Genomic DNA, 16,711 nt, shown 5'->3' on the forward strand with positions numbered 1-16,711 from the left:
CGCATCTCGTCCCACAGGCCCATTCACAGCAACTCGAACTGCACACTCATCCTCCTCCGGCTTTCCAAGAGCTCCAGCAGGCGCCACCATATCACGATGAAGGATTCGAGGACTTTCGTGACTTCGTAAACTTCATCGACGGTGTTGGTCTATCAGCCCAATGGACGCCGGAGTACGACTTTGACTGGATGCGACTCGGCGAGCATCATCAAGAATCCCGGCGCCATTCCCGGGAGCCAGAGACCAGATCCTCTCCTGGTCCTGAAGACATTGGAACACCTTTCAGCACCTGGCTACCATCGGCGCCAGCCGACGATCAAGTGAATTTGAGATCAAACGGAGAAGATGGTGAAAAGAGAACAAGGAGTGGAACATACAACGTCACGGATGAACATCGCAATTTCTTGGTTTCGCTGCTTGAGAGCTTTCCTTCACCCATCAGCGATTTCCAGATACCCTCTCGACATACACTTACTAGGTATATCACCGCGTTCTTTGGCGGTTTCCACTCGCACTTCCCTTTTATCCATTCGCCAACATACAAACCGTCATGTTCGCCTTTGGAATTGACCCTGGCTATGTGTGCTGCTGGAGCACAATATTGCTTCGAGCGACGAAGCTCAGAACGTCTCTTTCGTGTATCAAAAGCCATCGTGTTTCAACGCCTTCGGCAGGAAGAGTCACACTTCGGTCCACAGACTCTTGCTTTTATCGCTTCTACCAATATAGTTTCACCGGAAGCGCATTTCACCACTAGACGTACAGGACCATGGTCGCCTCTGGATCTGGCGAAGACCTTATTGATCCTGGTGGGATTTGCGACGTGGGAAAGGAAAGACCTACTACAGCAAGCATTCGCACTCAGAGGCCTTTTGGTACAAACGCTTCGAGATATCGGCCTTAGAGAAGAGGAACCGAGCAGAAACGTTTCAACCTCCAGAGCAGCGATGTGGGACCAATGGGTACAGCACGAGTCGTCCAGACGTACCAAGCTCGTAGCATTCTGTTATATCAATGTGCATAGCATCGCATACAACATTCACCCCCTGCTCTGGAGCAGCGAACTTCATCTGCGATTGCCTTGCTGCACCCCTGTGTGGCAAGCCAGTAGCGCTGCACAATGGTCCGCGCTACAGCGGGATGGGCGAGAAGACCATATGCCCTTCCAACAAGCATTGTCGATACTTCTGCAAGGCACAGCAAACCAAGGTCAGCTACCCAAGCAATGGCTTCTCATTTATAATTAAAGGTCGACTGACATATTTCAGAACTCGTACATCCGATACCGAGTCCAATCGGAAACTACATTCTTCTTCATGCCTTGCTTCAGCGGATTCACGTAGTACGAGAACTTTCTTTTCCCGCTACCTCGCCTGCCACAATATCAGCTACAGAGCTGCATGTGATCAGTCGTGCTCTCCGCGCGTGGACATCGCTTTGGCAGCAAACTCCGGAATCTATGCTTGATCCTAACAACGAGAGTGGGCCCATCCCATTCACCTCAAGCGCACTATTGGTGGTGGCTTACGTGCGCCTATCACTAGATATTGGACCTTATCGTCACCTAGAGTCACGCAGTGCTGAAGTCATAGCTGACGGTCTAGCCAACGTTCCAGATATTGAGCGCAATGACAACCTACTGTCGGCTCTATTATACTCGACACATGCGCTTAGTATACCTGTCAGATTGGGAATTGACAGAGTTGCGCGAAGCCAAGCGTTCTTTTGGAGCGTTCAGCATGCCATATCCAGCTTCGAGTGTGCTATATTTCTTGGTAAATGGTTATGCTCCATCCCGAGGCCATTCCGAGAGGATTTGCTGTCGCGGTCAGAGCATCGCATTCTTCACTGGGTCCGGTGCATCATCAAAGAAGCGTATGCGGTGATCGACTTCGACGAGGTTGAAGAGAGCGACAGCATCCTAACTGTACCCAGTGAGCCCTACACGCTTGGTCTTGCTGTGCTAAATATCTGGTCACGATTCTTTCGCGGTAATACACAATGGCAGTTTGTTGTTAACTTAGGATTAAGCTTAGAGAAATATATTGCAAAGCTTGTTTAGCTTACGGATCCAATCCTTTGTCCTATGATTCACGAGTTTCACGGCTTAGTTATCACGTAGTCAATAAACATTTGATCCTTCGTGGGTATAAGAAGATATATCGAATCATCAAATGTGAACTGAGCTTTACCATAAAGTATGCTTCTAGGGAGACTACACAACACATCCCCTTTCTTTGCCTCACTTCCTACAGTCTTCAGTTCTCTAGACCTTGTTGTTGTGGATCTTCTCATCCTCAGCCTTGACAGTATCCATGACCTCTTCGTTTCCATCAGCGAAGGCTTTGTCTCCAAATGCCATCGCAATCTCCTCCAGCGAATGGTTCGCCGTCTCTACATAGTAGAAGTGAGCAAGGCCTGCTGAGAAGAGGCAGAAGCCCGCGATAACGAGGTAGAAGTATCCACCAATACCCGCAAAAGCATCAGGTGAAACCATGCCAATGATGAAGTTGAAGATCCAGTTGGACGTAGTAGCAAGCGCCATACCCTTGCTGCGGCCTCGGAGCGGGAAAATCTCAGCAGGCAGCAACCACGGCATTGGACCCCAGGTAAATCCGTAGACGATGTTGTAAAGCATGATAAAAGCGTACTGGCCATTAGCTCGGGTCATGATGGGCATCGAGGCTTCCGTGAAAGCACAGACGACGCCGAGTAATGCGGCCATCAAAACACCACCGAGGATGAGGAGTGGCTTGCGTCCCCATCTATCAGCTAGCCACCATGTAACGACGGTAGCTGCTGTGTAAGGGATGGCATTTGCAGCGGTATAGAGAAGAGACCTCTCATCGGAGAAGCCGGCACTGGCGAGCGTTGAAGGTAGGTAGAACGAAATGATGTTTATACCGTTTAGCTACAGATGTGGAGATGCAAAGTCAGTGTATGTCTCACATGCATTTTGTACAGTCATAACTCACCTGAGCAAACATCTGGACGGTGACACCGACAATGGTGCGCTTACGGTATCGAGTGAACATTTCCTGTGGCAAGAGTACGTTAGCGTCTATCAGAATGAGATGAGCTCAATGTGGAAGAGGTGACTCACTATCCAACCGGCTTTGCCGAGTTCAGCTTCGTAAACGACGGCCTCCTGGATTTCGAAGAAGGTCTTTTGAACATGCGGAGCGTCGGTGTCGCCGCTCGAGTGAAGATCTGCGACTGTCTGAAGGCTTTCTTGCATGAATCCGTTGTTGGCTAACCATCTTGGAGTTTCCGGGAGGAAGAACGACATGACTACCAGGATGAAGGACAGGATGATCTGGATAATGAATGGGCCTTGCCAACTCATGTTGTCCGGAAGCATGAAGTGAAAGCCGTAGTCAACCCAGCAAGACAACATGTAACCAGCGATTAGGCATGTGTATTCGATGCCAACCATGAGGCCTCGAGCGTGGGGTGCCGCAATTTCGGTTTGGATGATGGGGACTGTCATGGAGAGGAAGCCTACTCCGAAGCCTTGGATCGTTCGCCCGACGACGAAAGTTGCGAAGCCTGGAGCAAAGATTTGGATAAAGGCGGAGAAGAAATATATCAGACCACCGAGACGAACAGTCCTCTTGCGACCGATCATGTCACCAAGACGTCCAGCAATAAGAGCGCCCACAGCGGCGGAAGCTTGCAGGCAAGCGACGGATATTCCCGTGATAGAAGGGTTGACTGCTGCCGTGCTACCATCTGCACCACCATAATCACTGAAGAAGCGTCTGACGAATACCGGGTTGACCAACAGGCCAGACATGATGCCTAGCAGTGTCAGTATTTTTCCTCAACATACATACATATTCATACGTACCAGAGTTGTAACCGAACAAAGCATCACCAAGACTACCAAAGCCACATGTTGCGAACAACAAGGCCTTTCCTTTGATCGGGTATCTGGCTGTAATCTTCTTCGGCTTCAGCTTGCTTTCGAGCCAGCCTTGTTCAGCCGCAACTTGACCAGCAATCTGGGAGGCGCGCTGCTGGATATTGGCACTCCGGCTGGCGACCGAGTTGCTACGGGTAGCCATGTTGAAGAGAGTGAAGAGGAGGACAGGCGTAGAGAAATAGTGTCTGTTCTCGAAGACGCGGAGAAGATGCGGTTGAGTGATGGAGAAATCTGGGGAAGCATGACAACTTTATCATCCCCAGATTCTCGCCGTCAAAAGCGCTTGACATGATCGCGTGTAGTCAAGTCCTGTCACGGTTCCGGTCCCAAGGTTGGCCCTGCAGCGAAGAAATTTGGTCGGCGTGCACTAATGTGTCACTCGGATAGTTGATCTGCGCTCAATCGCTATGGTCCTGGTGCGCCAACCAATCAGAAGCGTTCTGGCTAAGAGCCGCGGAACCGATGCTGGGTAGCAAAGTGGCCCGACTGGTCTGCGCATCCGAAAGTCAGCAGCGTGCATGACCCGCCGGAACCGAAACGCACTCGCACTCGTTGTCGGACACCAACGCTTGACCGGGATATAATCTGGGGGACATAATGGGGAAAATACGCCGCAAACACTCCCGTAAATTATGTCTCAAATCATGATTTCCTCAGCCGACGTCTACGATCCCAACATCGCTCTCACACAGAATATGTCCTTGGCATCGTCTCCAGAGAATCCAACCACAGCACCGATCAACAAGACTTTCGTCCTGAGCTCTACGAAGCAGTTTTCATACGAAGATCGGCCAATCCCAGAGCTTCGAACACCAAGGCATGTTCGCGTGAGGGTTGTAGCTACTGGCCTTTGTGGTTCTGACGTATGCAATCTTTCCTGGTATATTGTACTGCATTGACTAACGTTGATGGCTACCCAGGTACACTACTGGCAGCATGGACGCATAGGACGATATGTTGTTGATTCTCCCATTACGCTTGGCCATGAGTCTGCAGGCATCGTCGAGGCCTGTGGAGAAGAGGTCAAAGGATTATCTGTAGGCGATCGAGTTGCACTAGAACCAGGTGTAGGATGCAACACATGCGAGACATGTCGCGGCGGCCGCTACAACCTCTGCGAATCGATGCAGTTCGCTGCTACCCCGCCCTACAATGGCACCTTATCGACTTTCTACTGTCTACCCGAAGAATGCTGCTATAAGCTGCCGTCGCACATATCGTTCCGTGAGGGTGCCTTGGTTGAGCCATTGAGTATAGCTGTACATTGCTGTGGACTCGCTGGAAACTTGCAGGGTAAATCTGTCGCAGTCTTTGGGGCTGGGCCTATAGGCTTGTTGTGCTGTACTGTGGCGCAAGCTTTTGGTGCCGCGAAGGTCATCGTAATAGATGCCGTAGCCACCAGACTGGCATTTGCGACAGACTTCGGCGCGGACGACACATATATGATGGAAGCTGCATCTGCAGAAACCAACGCTCAGAAGCTTTCAGAGAAAGCTAGGCTGGTCGCAGGTTTTGATGTTGTGGTGGACGCAACAGGAGCAGAGCCATGTATCAACTGCGGTGTAGCCGCATTGAAACGCGGTGGAATATTCGTTCAAGCCGGGCTCGGGTCTCCAAGCATCGCGTTCCCTATCGGTCAGATATGCGACAAAGAAGCTACGCTCAAAGGGAGCTTTCGATATGGACCGGGAGACTATAAGCTTGCCATTCAGCTGTTGGAGTCTAAGCGCGTTCGACTAGATAGTCTCATAACTCATGAGTTCGCCTTCTCGGACGCCGAAAGAGCTTTTACCAACGTTGCGAACAGAGTCGGCATTAAATCGCTTATATATGGGCCTGGTATCGATAGGACATTTGCGGAGAGCTGTACCGAGCAGATCAAACACATGTCTGATCTTCCAAAGCTCTAGTTTATGATGCGCCGAATACATATCGCGCTGATGTATATATCTCTTTTGAGAACAACAGACGCCTGGCGCAGACTGTTCGCGATGCGACCGCTACAGCGGAGGCTCATTCCAGACAGAATCCCAGAACCAATATAATCCGTTGCCAGTAACGTCAACATTATTGTCATCGCTGATCCAGTCTAGTTCTCCCTCGAGATGGAAGTCCTGTGTGCCGGCGTTTGACCAATCTACATTGTGTCCGCTAGGTAAGTGACCCGTATCACCGTTGTTGGCAGCCCATTGCTGGACGTCAGCCGTGTCATCACGATATATACCATCGAGACCCGTAGGAAAAACTAGGTAGAGCACAGCATCAGCACGCTTCGTAGTTCGTCGGAAATGCATAAAGAACAACTCACCTCTCTGCACTGATGCCATACTTTCGTGAACGCGTTGCATCCTGTCCACTGTATTGTGTTGCGGTCTATGGTGTCCATTTGATGGTAGCTGCGTCGGAAGACGAAGGGTGTCTTCAACAGACATCAATGCCGTCCCTGCATGTGATCTTGTGATGTCGCTCTCGCCAAATATAGTATCTGCTTCCCTACGCAACAGCATCTGGATGACATCTTTAAGAACTACATTGCTCTGCATCGAAAGCTGTGTCTTCTTCCCGAGTAGTTCTTGTAAGCGAAATATCCGCGTAATGGTCCTCTTGACTTCTTGTGCTCTGTCCGAGAGTGGATCGGACAATGCTAACACAGCCATGACAATAGCGGAATTGAATAGATTGATAGCCAAGAAAGCTACTAGGTGACTATCAGTGGCTAGTTGAGAAAGCCGCGGTAATTCGGTGACCTTCGACGTTCTCAACGCCGCGTGCCACCACTGCTCGGTGCTCGACATATGGCTTGTATTTAGCGGGCTAGACTCATGGGCTGTAAGGAATGGTGATCCGGTGTTCGTAAGGCTTGCTGGTGATAATGCGACACCATGGCCACTTTCCGGTTGCGTCCTGATGAGATGGTCCACTTGTTTCGCAATCAACGGGCGATTGAAGATAATCAGTAGGTTGTCAAACGTAAGCTGAAGAGATAAGGCCTGCAGTTGGTGTACACGCGTAGTGCGAGACTGGTCGATACTACAGTCGGAAGCCATATCAAGTAGAAGATGAGGCGGTAAATGCCGGCGCCACGCCCAAAGCTTTTCCGTCACTTCTAAGATCTGATCAGTGTACTGCGGCCCACTAGGTCGTTCATTGGGTCCCACAGCGCGCATTCCGAAAATGATCTCGATAATAGGTGACGCAATGAGATAAAGTTTGTTGAGCTCTCGTTGGTAGGACGAGTAGCATATTGTCAAATCCGCTTCTGGAGGACCTCCTGGCTTGAAGTATGGCGACTCGCATATGTCAATGGGATGGTTTGTATTACAGTCCTTCTCGTTGATACCAATAGGCCGACCGTAAGTGATGGAAGCGAATCTGTCCCATGTGTATATAGTCCACCAAACTCTTTTCCTCTCCTCGATAGAGTGAGAGTCACCTCGTAGCGGCTGGCGATGAAGGCCAATCGATTGCGCCGTTCGAATGGTTGCACCTAGTAACGCAAAAGATAAATTAGGTTTGCCATGATAGACATAGTAAGAGCCAAGCAGGATGCACGTCTGAACCGATGAAATCGTACTTTGGTCCATCAGTTCAGTGAGTTGAGAACCCGCGCCTTGGATGAGTGATTGCGACCAGGCGTACCAATCTTCGTCCGGAAAGTCCAGATCCATGTCTTTCTTGTGAGATTTGTACCATGCTCCCATGCCAACAACAGTGGATAGGAGAAGAAGGAACGACTTTTGTGAGGGATAGGCATGACCATCTCTGATAGATTCGAACTTCGCCCGAAATCTTGGCTCATAGATGACCAAGCTAAACCAATGGACCGAGTCAAAGTACTCTTCTAGGAGCGCGCGCATCATGTCGGTGGGTGGTAAAGGATGGCCAAGGATAGCGACTATGTTTTTCCTTTGGGTACGGTCTAATCGAGGTGCCGGGGCTCTGCCATATACGTCACCACCCGGTATGGCTGATGTTGTCCGCTTCAATGTTGGCTGGCTTCCCAGTCGGTAGATCTGGTGAGCAATATCCATGGCTGAGTTAGCTTCGCCCTCTGCCATACTGGCACGTCTACTCTCATCGCGACTGTTGATTTCTGTGTCTATCGTTTGATGCGCATCGTCATGGCTCTGCATCGGAGCTGGCGGTTGCTCGTGTGAAGCTTCACGGGAAGGACCCCGAGTGCGTTTTCTTTTCGGTGCGCGGGCTGGCACCTCGACATTGCTTACGACACATTCGACATTTGCTCGAACGCAGAGCGCGCAAGGACGAGATATGTCGCACTTCGATTTACTCAGTCCATGGCGCGCGTGACGGGCTGTGGGAGGGCGGAACTAACTCGGCTCTTGTTGCGACGACACCTCTCACACGCGTTGCTAACTCTGGTTGGCAGCTGGCGCCCAGCAGAAGCATCGAGAGTCGCCGAAGACATCGTTTGCGCGTCGCCATGCGTAAAGTCACGATGCAAAGTGCAAAGGCACGCGCGATACACGCCAAATCAGCCGCAGGACTTCGCCGAGGTTCGCACGGTTATGCCGCTTGGACCTAAAATCTCAAGCCACTCCCAGCCACCGCCATCGTTTCCATTACGATCTCCTTGCACAATCTTGTCACGTAAGGTATACAACCCGTATGCTGGAAATAGGTTTGGATGCAATGAACAAAGTTTGCAGACAGCTTTGGCGTATAACCCGATTACCACCGCTTCCGCCCTCATGTAACAAGATCACTGCTTTCAACAACCATATCAGATCAGCACGAACAGTCACCAAATACACCACTCGACTTGATCTTTGACGTCACTAAGCGCGGTTGCACTCATGGAACATAATCAGGATAGGTATTCGCCATCCGATGTCTCCCTGGAGGAACACCGACCTTCGAAGCGACGACGAACATCGGGACAGCCTGCTCGCGAAGTTGGCCTGATGCGCAGCGTCCCAGATGATCAATTTCCAGGTTTTGTCGGCAGCGCCAGTGGAATCTTCTTCATCAGGTCGGTGTATAGTGCGATCCGGCCGTCCACAGTGCCTACCGGTACTACCGCAGAAACGCCTGGAAGCGATATCGTGCCGGGTGAAGATGATCATCTACCTCTAGTGCAGCCCAACTCTTCTGAGCGCCTATGGCGAGACGCTGAAATTGCGTTCAGCCAGACACTTCATATATCATTCCAAGACCTGGTCACATTTTCTGGGAGCTATTTTGCCAATTGGCATACGCTCTACCCCTTCCTACACGCGCCGACCATCTTAGAGTACTTCGACTGCTATGCAAAGAACGGCTTTCCTGAACGTGATATTTCGGAAGAGCTTGATCTGGTGATAGTTCGATCGATCATGTCCATCTCGCTTGCAGACCATCGACAATCCTCTGGGCATGGATGTATTCAATACCCTGCCTGTATCGTCTTTCCGTCATACGATGCCGCTGTCGATAGCCTTCGGGTGATTCTATCACGTCCCACAAGCATACTTACGCTGCAGGCCGCTCTCAGTGTGCAGCTCTTTCTAGTGTCCATGCTCCGCTTGAACGCAGCATCACGCATCGGAGGGCTCATCATGCGCATGGCCGTGCAGCTAGGCCTTCATCGCTGCCCAGCTAGGTTTTCAGCCTTCACTTCAAGTGCAAGAGAGCTTCGGCAACGTGTATTTTGGTCACTGTATGCCATCGATCGGTTCATTTCCCAGTCCATGGGCCTACCGCTCGGCCTGCACGATGACGATATCGACGTATGCTTCCCATTAGCAGAACACCACCCACAGACGCATATTGAGCCTTGTAAGTTTGGTCATGGTGTGGTGATGGTCTAGCTCATATTTCACAGGCATCAAACTTCGTCTGCTGCATCTTCAAGCGCAGCAAGCTAGGTTACGCGGCGAAATTATAGAATTGCGCAACAAGTCGTTACACTACGTTCAGAACGATCCCGACCGAGCGACCTCGATCATAGCCAAGCTAAGCCAGTGGTGGAATGATGTTGAGGACTACATCGATCCGGACAGCCAATCTGGAGCTTCTACCTACGCGATTACTGTCTTGACACTGCTTAGACACGAGTCGATCATCTCGTTGTATCGCCCAGTCTTGGCTACCTCTCGCAAAGACGTCGCATACGACGCTGCCTTACAACAGTGCATCAATTCTGCGCGTAGCATCATCACCACTTTACACAGCGCCATCCAGACCAAGTCTAGTATCGGAACGATTCATAATCCACTAGCTTTGTTGTGGCCCTCTTGCACATGGGCTGTATGGATCAGTACATTCATCATGTTTTACGCTGCTCACGAGAGCCGTATCGCCCATACTGTTGTCGTGAGGTAAATGGGTCACGTTCAAAATAGTCTATCCCTGCTGACGCATGCAACGAAGATTCGCAGACAAAAGCCTCGACATACTTCAACATCTTGGGCGACGCGGCAGCACATGGCCTGAAGCAAGCTCGGCTGCCATTCGTGACTTGCGGGCTCGAATACTACACAAGCCTGTCCAGGCTCTTGTTGGGCATAGGCCGAACGTCCCTAGAGACTCTTTTATCGTTCATCAAAGCGAGTCAAGCCTACGTTCGATCTTGCACGAACCTGCCAGTAAAGACGCCCCAGATCAAAATGATGGTCAAGTGGTCAATGGCGTTGCGCCTCACCATGATACATGGGACAAGCTACCCAATTCAGCATTCGAATCTACCGCAACGAGCAACCCAGCTCAAGATAGTACTGGTCTTGGTGAGAGCGATAGCTATTGGAATGTCTTCCTCGGAGCGGAAGGTGCCGACGCCTCATCTCTTGAGTACTCTAGTGGCTTGGACCCGTTCTCCGGTTTCGACATACCTTTTTGGTTTGATCAAGGACAGCACTGGGACTTCTGAAGGTAGCAAGCTTCGATGTCAGTGGGTGCTGCGCGCAGTGGAAATCGGTAACGAAGCCTCGGACTTTCTTTCTCCGTCTCTCCCCGCACTTACCCAAATCGAGCACACCAGTGGCGGGACCAGCCGCAACAGCGCAGCATAAGAAATACAAGCAGTCTGAACATGGTGTTTCTTAGTCCGAGTATTGCGGGTTAAAAGACAGTACACATAGAGTGGCGCAAGATACCAATTCAGTTGTTCACGGTTGCCACGCCCATTCTCAATCCTCGTTTTCAGCTCGTCAACATGTCTTCAGACGCCAACAAACGCACGCACTCTATTGCGACTATGGGCGCTGATGGTATTGGCCCCGAAGTTGTCAATGCCGGTGTTCAAGTCTTGAAGAAATTGGCACAACTAGATGGCACATTCAACCTGCAATTCGAAGACTACGATTGGAGTTCTGAGACCTACAAGAAGACTGGTCAATACATTCCGGATGGGGGATTAGAAAAGCTCAAGAAGCATGATGCCATTTTATTTGGTGCTGTAGGCGCGCCAGGTACGTTACGAGGTACCGAGCTTCGCATATTAATGTGCTGAATTTATTAATAGACGTGCCTGATCACATTTCCCTTTGGGGCTTGCGGCTTGCTATCTGCCAGACCCTCCAGCAGTATGCGAATGTTCGGCCGACCAAGATTTTCCGAGGAACATCGTCGCCCTTGCGCAATGCGGAGCATGGTGATCTGGATTGGGTAATCGTCCGAGAAAATTCTGAAGGTGAATACGCTGGACAAGGAGGCCGGTCACACAAAGGCCAAAAATGGGAGACGGCTACAGAGGTTTCCATCTTTACTCGTCATGGTGTGGAACGACTTATACGCTTCGCCTTCGAAACAGCTCAGAGCAGACCGAGAAAACAGATAACAGTGGTCACCAAGAGTAACGCGCAACGTAACGGCATGGTTATGTGGGACGAGATTGCTGTTGAAGTTGCGAAAGACTTCCCCGACGTCAAGTGCGATAAAATGCTCGTCGACGCCATGACGTGCCGGATGGTTCTTGACCCAAAATCGTTAGATACGATAGTAGCGACGAACTTGGTGAGTAACACAATATGTGTCCTCGTCACGGTTTACTGACTTAACAAGCACGCGGATATTCTTTCCGACCTGGCAGCCGCATTGGCAGGTTCCATCGGCATCGCTCCTACCAGCAACCGTACGTACTTTCCTATCTCACAAACAATGCACCCTGCTTATACTAAGTGATAACAGTCGATCCCACACGCCAAAATCCGTCCATGTTTGAACCAATCCACGGCTCAGCTTTCGACATTACTGGCAAGGGTGTCGCAAACCCGGTGGGAACCTTTTGGACAGCATCTGAAATGCTAGCATGGCTAGGCGAGGAGCAGGCTGCGAAGAGATTAATGGAGAGCGTGGAAGCCATCACTGAGCGAGGCATTGCGACTCGCGATCTTGGGGGCAAAGCGTCAACGAAGGACGTGACCGATGCGGTCTGCGCTGAGCTAGAGAGGGTGTACAATACAAGTCGGTAGAAGCCAGAACCGGCATGATATTATGGAAACGATAGCCGCAGGTGGAGCTGTATCCCGGTCATTATCCGATACGGAACTTGATTTGCGGCTGATGCAGTTTCGCTTCAGGCTGACACCGTAATAAACGGACGATCACTAGAACACGAAGCCATGTACTGTCCGTCTATACAACCACTGGTACATTTCTATTGCTCTGCTTTCTATATGCATGTTCGGTAACTTCGAGGAAGGCATGCAAATATACTCAGAGAGTAGTCAGAACCTAATGGCAGAGCCGCTGTAGATCTCGTCTCCTTTTCGAGGTCCTGATCCAGGACAGGCAAGATTTACCAGCATCTCCATCGGCGACATCGCGCCGAACCATGCTTGTCGTCTGCGACATGAGGTAGTGGATACATGCGCGACCAACCCAAAGCTAACCCCCGCATCCTTCCCCGCACACCACGACTCAATTATCCATGGCCCAAAACAACTGCCGTGGGATGGCGCATCCCCCACATTATAGTGCCCGTTGCATCTCCAGCACTTTAGGATCGCATCTTCCATCTATCAGTTGCAGAATCTAGATTGCGCATCGTCCAATCCATCGTCGCTACCATAGCCAGATACGCGAAGATTGAGCGACCATGCCTTTGGGTATCTTGCAGGATTACAAGCTCGAACATGTCCCGGGAACCGCCCCTTTGAGCGAGCTTGGTCGTATTGATCTTGAGATCTCGACTGATGTTGACCGTGGACTGCTCAAGCATGATGCTACAGGGCAGATTGTACTCGTGCCGCAACCCTCTGATTCACCCAACGATCCGTATAATTGGCCAAGATGGAAGAAAGAGATGGTAGGTTGAACTTTTTGAGACCGATTAGGATGCTTATACTGACCTGATAGTTTACCCTCGTCATTGCTTACGGATGCGGTTGTGTAGGAGGTAAGCTTGCGAACTCTGGGCACCATGTACTGAGCTAATGGTGTATTTCACAGCCGTCGGCCCACTGCTAACGCCGGCTTTCGTACCACTGGCACAACAATTCAACGTCCCTCTACAGAGGTTTACACTAGGTGAGCTCGATGCCTCATAGTTCTATCATTGGAGCATCAAGCTAACACACGATTCCTTCATAGGCTGTAATGGTTCTTGTATCGTCGCCATCGCATTTGGGAGTCTTCTGTGCAACACACTAGCTGTGAAGGTCGGAAGACGACCAGTCTATCTTATAACCACGCTGGGTTTGGCCGTGTCGTGCTTCTGGGCTGCAGAATCTACCAGCTTTCCTTCTCTGGCAGCGGCCAGAGCTATCCAAGGGTTGTGCATGGGTATGTCCATTTCACATATAGTCGAAGAGAACTTTCCTGACGTCCAAAGCACCCTTCGAGGCACTCATTCCAGCATCAGTCGGAGATATCTGGCATGTACACGAGCGCGGATTCCGAATGTCCATCTTCAATCTCGGTGTCCTCGGTGGTATCGTAAGTTACTTGGCGCCTGCTGCATTACAGCTAGCTAACGTATTCCGCAGAACCTAGCGAGCCCAATCGGTGAGGCACATCAGCAAGATTTCGCATTCTGAAGCTAACAAGCCCAGCTGGATCCGTCATCCAATACGGCTCTTACCGCATCGCAATGCACGCGATGGGTGGTGCCTTCGTTGTCATGCTTCTCCTCGTCTTCTTCTTCATGCCCGAATCCGCGTACCACCGCCACAACGTTCTCAACATCGATACAAGTTCTAAAACAGTAGAGACCGACACGATGGAGAAGGAGAAGGCCATTGAGCGTATCGAAGACCACGCGGTCCAAGTATCCGTCTCTTCGGAGCGTGCCGACCCCTACGTCAAGACTCTTATGCCATGGTCTGGTTATTGGGATCATGTCTCCTTTTGGCGCACATTCTTGCGTCCTTTTGTTGTGATCATGAGCCCTGTAGTCATGTGGGCCACCTTGCTCTTCACGATCTGCATATCTTGGCTAGTCTTGATCTCTATCACGCTGTCGCAGATCTTCTCCGCTCCACCATACAGCTTCTCCGTTAGTGCAGTCGGCGCAACGAATGTATCGTCATTCGTAGCGTCGTTACTGGCCACGCTGGTAGCCGGACCGATCATCGATGGAGTAGCAAAGTTCATGTCGACGCGCAACAACGGTACTTTCGGTGAGTCTTCTCCGTTCAAGTTGTGGTCTCAGCCGACTAACAATTCTACAAGAACCCGAGTTTCGTCTTCCTGTGATGATCACGTACCTAATCTTCACTGCGACTGGATTCTTTGCTTGGGGCCAATCGCTCTACAATCAAGACCCGTGGCCGATTCCCGTCATTGTCTGCATGGGCCTTATCAACCTGGGTGTTCAGTTGGGAACTACCGCGGTGGTAACCTACGTCTCCGACTGCCATCGCGAGCAGGCCGCCGAGGCCTTTGCCATTATGAACTTCATCAAGAATCTCTTTGCATTTGGCTTGACGTTCTATGCCAATGACTGGATCGCGGTACAGGGTGTAAGAGACGCGTTTTATGTTATTGGCGGAACTACCATTGCTGTCACGCTGGCAACGATTCCAATGTACATTTATGGAAAGCGTGCAAGGAGTTGGGTGAAGAGGTCTGGAGTGCTTGATAGTGTTCTGAAAGTCGAATAGGGGATTTAACCGCGCAATGAAGATCGGTTCGCGTCTTTGCTTGACCTTCCCCGTTGTGAAGTTTGTTCTCTAGAGCGCCCTCGAAACATCTTATATCAGCACTAACGTAAAGCGTTTACGGCGTCGTGTTGCCAATGCTAGGTTCTTCTCACTTCGTGCATAAACAATCTCCTTGACGGCTTCCGGCTGTTCTTTCTCCGTATATGGACACCAAGCAGCAAGCGGTACTGCTAATGATTGCCAGCAATACGATATGTTCTGCGTTCGACTCGTATAATGACGAATCGATAGACCGCTCGACCCTTTTGTTTCAGTATAAACCTGTGCCGAACATTTTCCAGTTGATGTTCAGAAGTAGTTCTCTCGCCATTGTGTGGAGGAATCTCGCGGTACGTTCGGCATTGTCGGTTTGCTGCAGTCTCGTAGTTGCTCGATGGGTGACGCTGAGGTCGCTGTGGTTCCGTGGGCTTTGGGAAATGGATGCGCGTTATTATCGGGTCGCATTTCCGGTGCCTTGAGCGTATCATGAGTTTGGTAGGTAAGAATGGATTCGCTAGATTTTGATTGAGATGCCGCTTGAGCTGGACTGTCAGGATGCCGTGCTTGAAGCCATGCTGCCAATTGTTCGTCTGTTTGTAGAGGCAAGCGCTTCCACTCTTCGAGCTTTTCAGCCTTTGAGCGTTGAGGCTGCGAAGCTTGCGATATTGCGCCCGACAAGTGACCGTCCGTCAATCGTGTTGCGTTCTGAGTTTGGAGCGCGACGAGAGAAGCGGAGAGTGCAGCCTCGGTATCCGCAAGCCGTTTCTCAAGAGCGGTGATATATGCAGCCGGAAGCCCTCTCTTGCCGCCCTCTTGGTAATGGCATGGCAGCGACGAAGTTCGACATTGAGTGCATATTGGGCTGAGGTCGTTAGCTGAAGCTCCACAGCTGGTATGTAAGTTACCGACATCTTCCGGTCACATTTGCATTTCTTCGATCTGCAATTCTCACATGCGATAGCATTCAGCTGAACCTCCAAAATGCGATATCAGTGTGTGTACCATCATGTCGGACAAGTTTGCGCACCGCTTCAGTCATCTTGGGATGATGGGTGATGCGATGACGCAGTGCAGAGCTTCAGAAGGTGTGGCTTGGTGATCCGTGCTCGGCCCCTAATTCTGCCTGCGTCCAGCCCCCTCATCGTTGCGACTAAACAGCTACTTCGCAGCTTGCGACCGTATACAGGAGAAACCCAGCTACGCCGTTAGGCGACTACAACACCGTCTCTTCTGGCTATAATCATTTGCGCTTTTACTGCAACTTTTGAACCAGTCTATGAAGGATACAACACTTCAACTCACGTCCGGACGTTTGACCGTAGACCCTGAACCAGCCTCTATCACGACCCATCAACACACCAGAGGTGCCGATCGACTGACAAAGCTGCAAAGTTCGACAACGCCAGAGAACGTGTGGAGGATCCGGCAGAAGAAATTCCCCGCATTCAACCTTACCTTTTGTACCACGGACCGCGCTGAATGCGGCTAGCGGCGAGGTGTATGTCGGGCGTCGGGTCAGTTGTACCCAGCCTTGTACACACACTTACATGCACGACTCGGACGCTGAACCCGGTTTTGCGAGATGATGGAGCCTGTCGTGATACGATATTTATCCGTGTTGTTAAGGGCGTAGTCATTACATATCCAACCAGAGAGTGACCAAACTTGGCGACCTGTACGCTATCTCAGAGAGGTATCTGTATCT

The 16,711-nt window shown here is 50.8% G+C and overlaps 6 protein-coding genes across 6 annotated transcripts; 4 read left to right on the forward strand and 2 right to left on the reverse strand.

Moving 5' to 3' along the window:
* Nucleotides 1-2,266: 2,266 nt before the first annotated feature.
* J4E82_007607 (uncharacterized protein) lies at nucleotides 2,267-4,067 on the reverse strand (the record flags this gene model as incomplete). The annotated part of the gene is made up of 4 exons (XM_051733851.1): nucleotides 2,267-2,911; nucleotides 2,976-3,038; nucleotides 3,104-3,801; nucleotides 3,851-4,067. The coding sequence occupies 4 exons, from the start codon at nucleotides 4,065-4,067 to the stop codon at nucleotides 2,267-2,269; spliced, it is 1,623 nt and encodes a 540-aa protein (XP_051586376.1).
* A 490-nt stretch (nucleotides 4,068-4,557) lies between these two features.
* On the forward strand, nucleotides 4,558-5,835 carry J4E82_007608 (uncharacterized protein; the record flags this gene model as incomplete). The annotated part of the gene is made up of 2 exons (XM_051733852.1): nucleotides 4,558-4,788; nucleotides 4,846-5,835. 2 exons carry the CDS (start codon nucleotides 4,558-4,560, stop codon nucleotides 5,833-5,835), a joined length of 1,221 nt encoding a protein of 406 aa, XP_051586377.1.
* A 90-nt stretch (nucleotides 5,836-5,925) lies between these two features.
* Nucleotides 5,926-8,354, reverse strand: J4E82_007609 (uncharacterized protein; the record flags this gene model as incomplete). Its single annotated transcript, XM_051733853.1, has 3 exons — nucleotides 5,926-6,170; nucleotides 6,234-8,205; nucleotides 8,262-8,354. 3 exons carry the CDS (start codon nucleotides 8,352-8,354, stop codon nucleotides 5,926-5,928), a joined length of 2,310 nt encoding a protein of 769 aa, XP_051586378.1.
* A 1,261-nt stretch (nucleotides 8,355-9,615) lies between these two features.
* Nucleotides 9,616-10,793, forward strand: J4E82_007610 (uncharacterized protein; the record flags this gene model as incomplete). Its single annotated transcript, XM_051733854.1, has 3 exons — nucleotides 9,616-9,703; nucleotides 9,750-10,245; nucleotides 10,298-10,793. The coding sequence occupies 3 exons, from the start codon at nucleotides 9,616-9,618 to the stop codon at nucleotides 10,791-10,793; spliced, it is 1,080 nt and encodes a 359-aa protein (XP_051586379.1).
* A 327-nt stretch (nucleotides 10,794-11,120) lies between these two features.
* On the forward strand, nucleotides 11,121-12,336 carry J4E82_007611 (uncharacterized protein; the record flags this gene model as incomplete). Its single annotated transcript, XM_051733855.1, has 4 exons — nucleotides 11,121-11,334; nucleotides 11,388-11,878; nucleotides 11,927-11,996; nucleotides 12,053-12,336. The coding sequence occupies 4 exons, from the start codon at nucleotides 11,121-11,123 to the stop codon at nucleotides 12,334-12,336; spliced, it is 1,059 nt and encodes a 352-aa protein (XP_051586380.1).
* A 626-nt stretch (nucleotides 12,337-12,962) lies between these two features.
* On the forward strand, nucleotides 12,963-14,967 carry J4E82_007612 (uncharacterized protein; the record flags this gene model as incomplete). Its single annotated transcript, XM_051733856.1, has 8 exons — nucleotides 12,963-13,172; nucleotides 13,223-13,262; nucleotides 13,316-13,393; nucleotides 13,457-13,648; nucleotides 13,698-13,801; nucleotides 13,852-13,870; nucleotides 13,918-14,484; nucleotides 14,537-14,967. The coding sequence occupies 8 exons, from the start codon at nucleotides 12,963-12,965 to the stop codon at nucleotides 14,965-14,967; spliced, it is 1,641 nt and encodes a 546-aa protein (XP_051586381.1).
* Nucleotides 14,968-16,711: the final 1,744 nt, after the last annotated feature.

The sequence above is a fragment of the Alternaria postmessia genome (genome assembly GCF_024291825.1).
Source record: "Alternaria postmessia strain BMP 2775 chromosome Unknown scaffold_53, whole genome shotgun sequence".
Taxonomy (NCBI): Eukaryota; Fungi; Ascomycota; class Dothideomycetes; order Pleosporales; family Pleosporaceae; genus Alternaria; species Alternaria postmessia.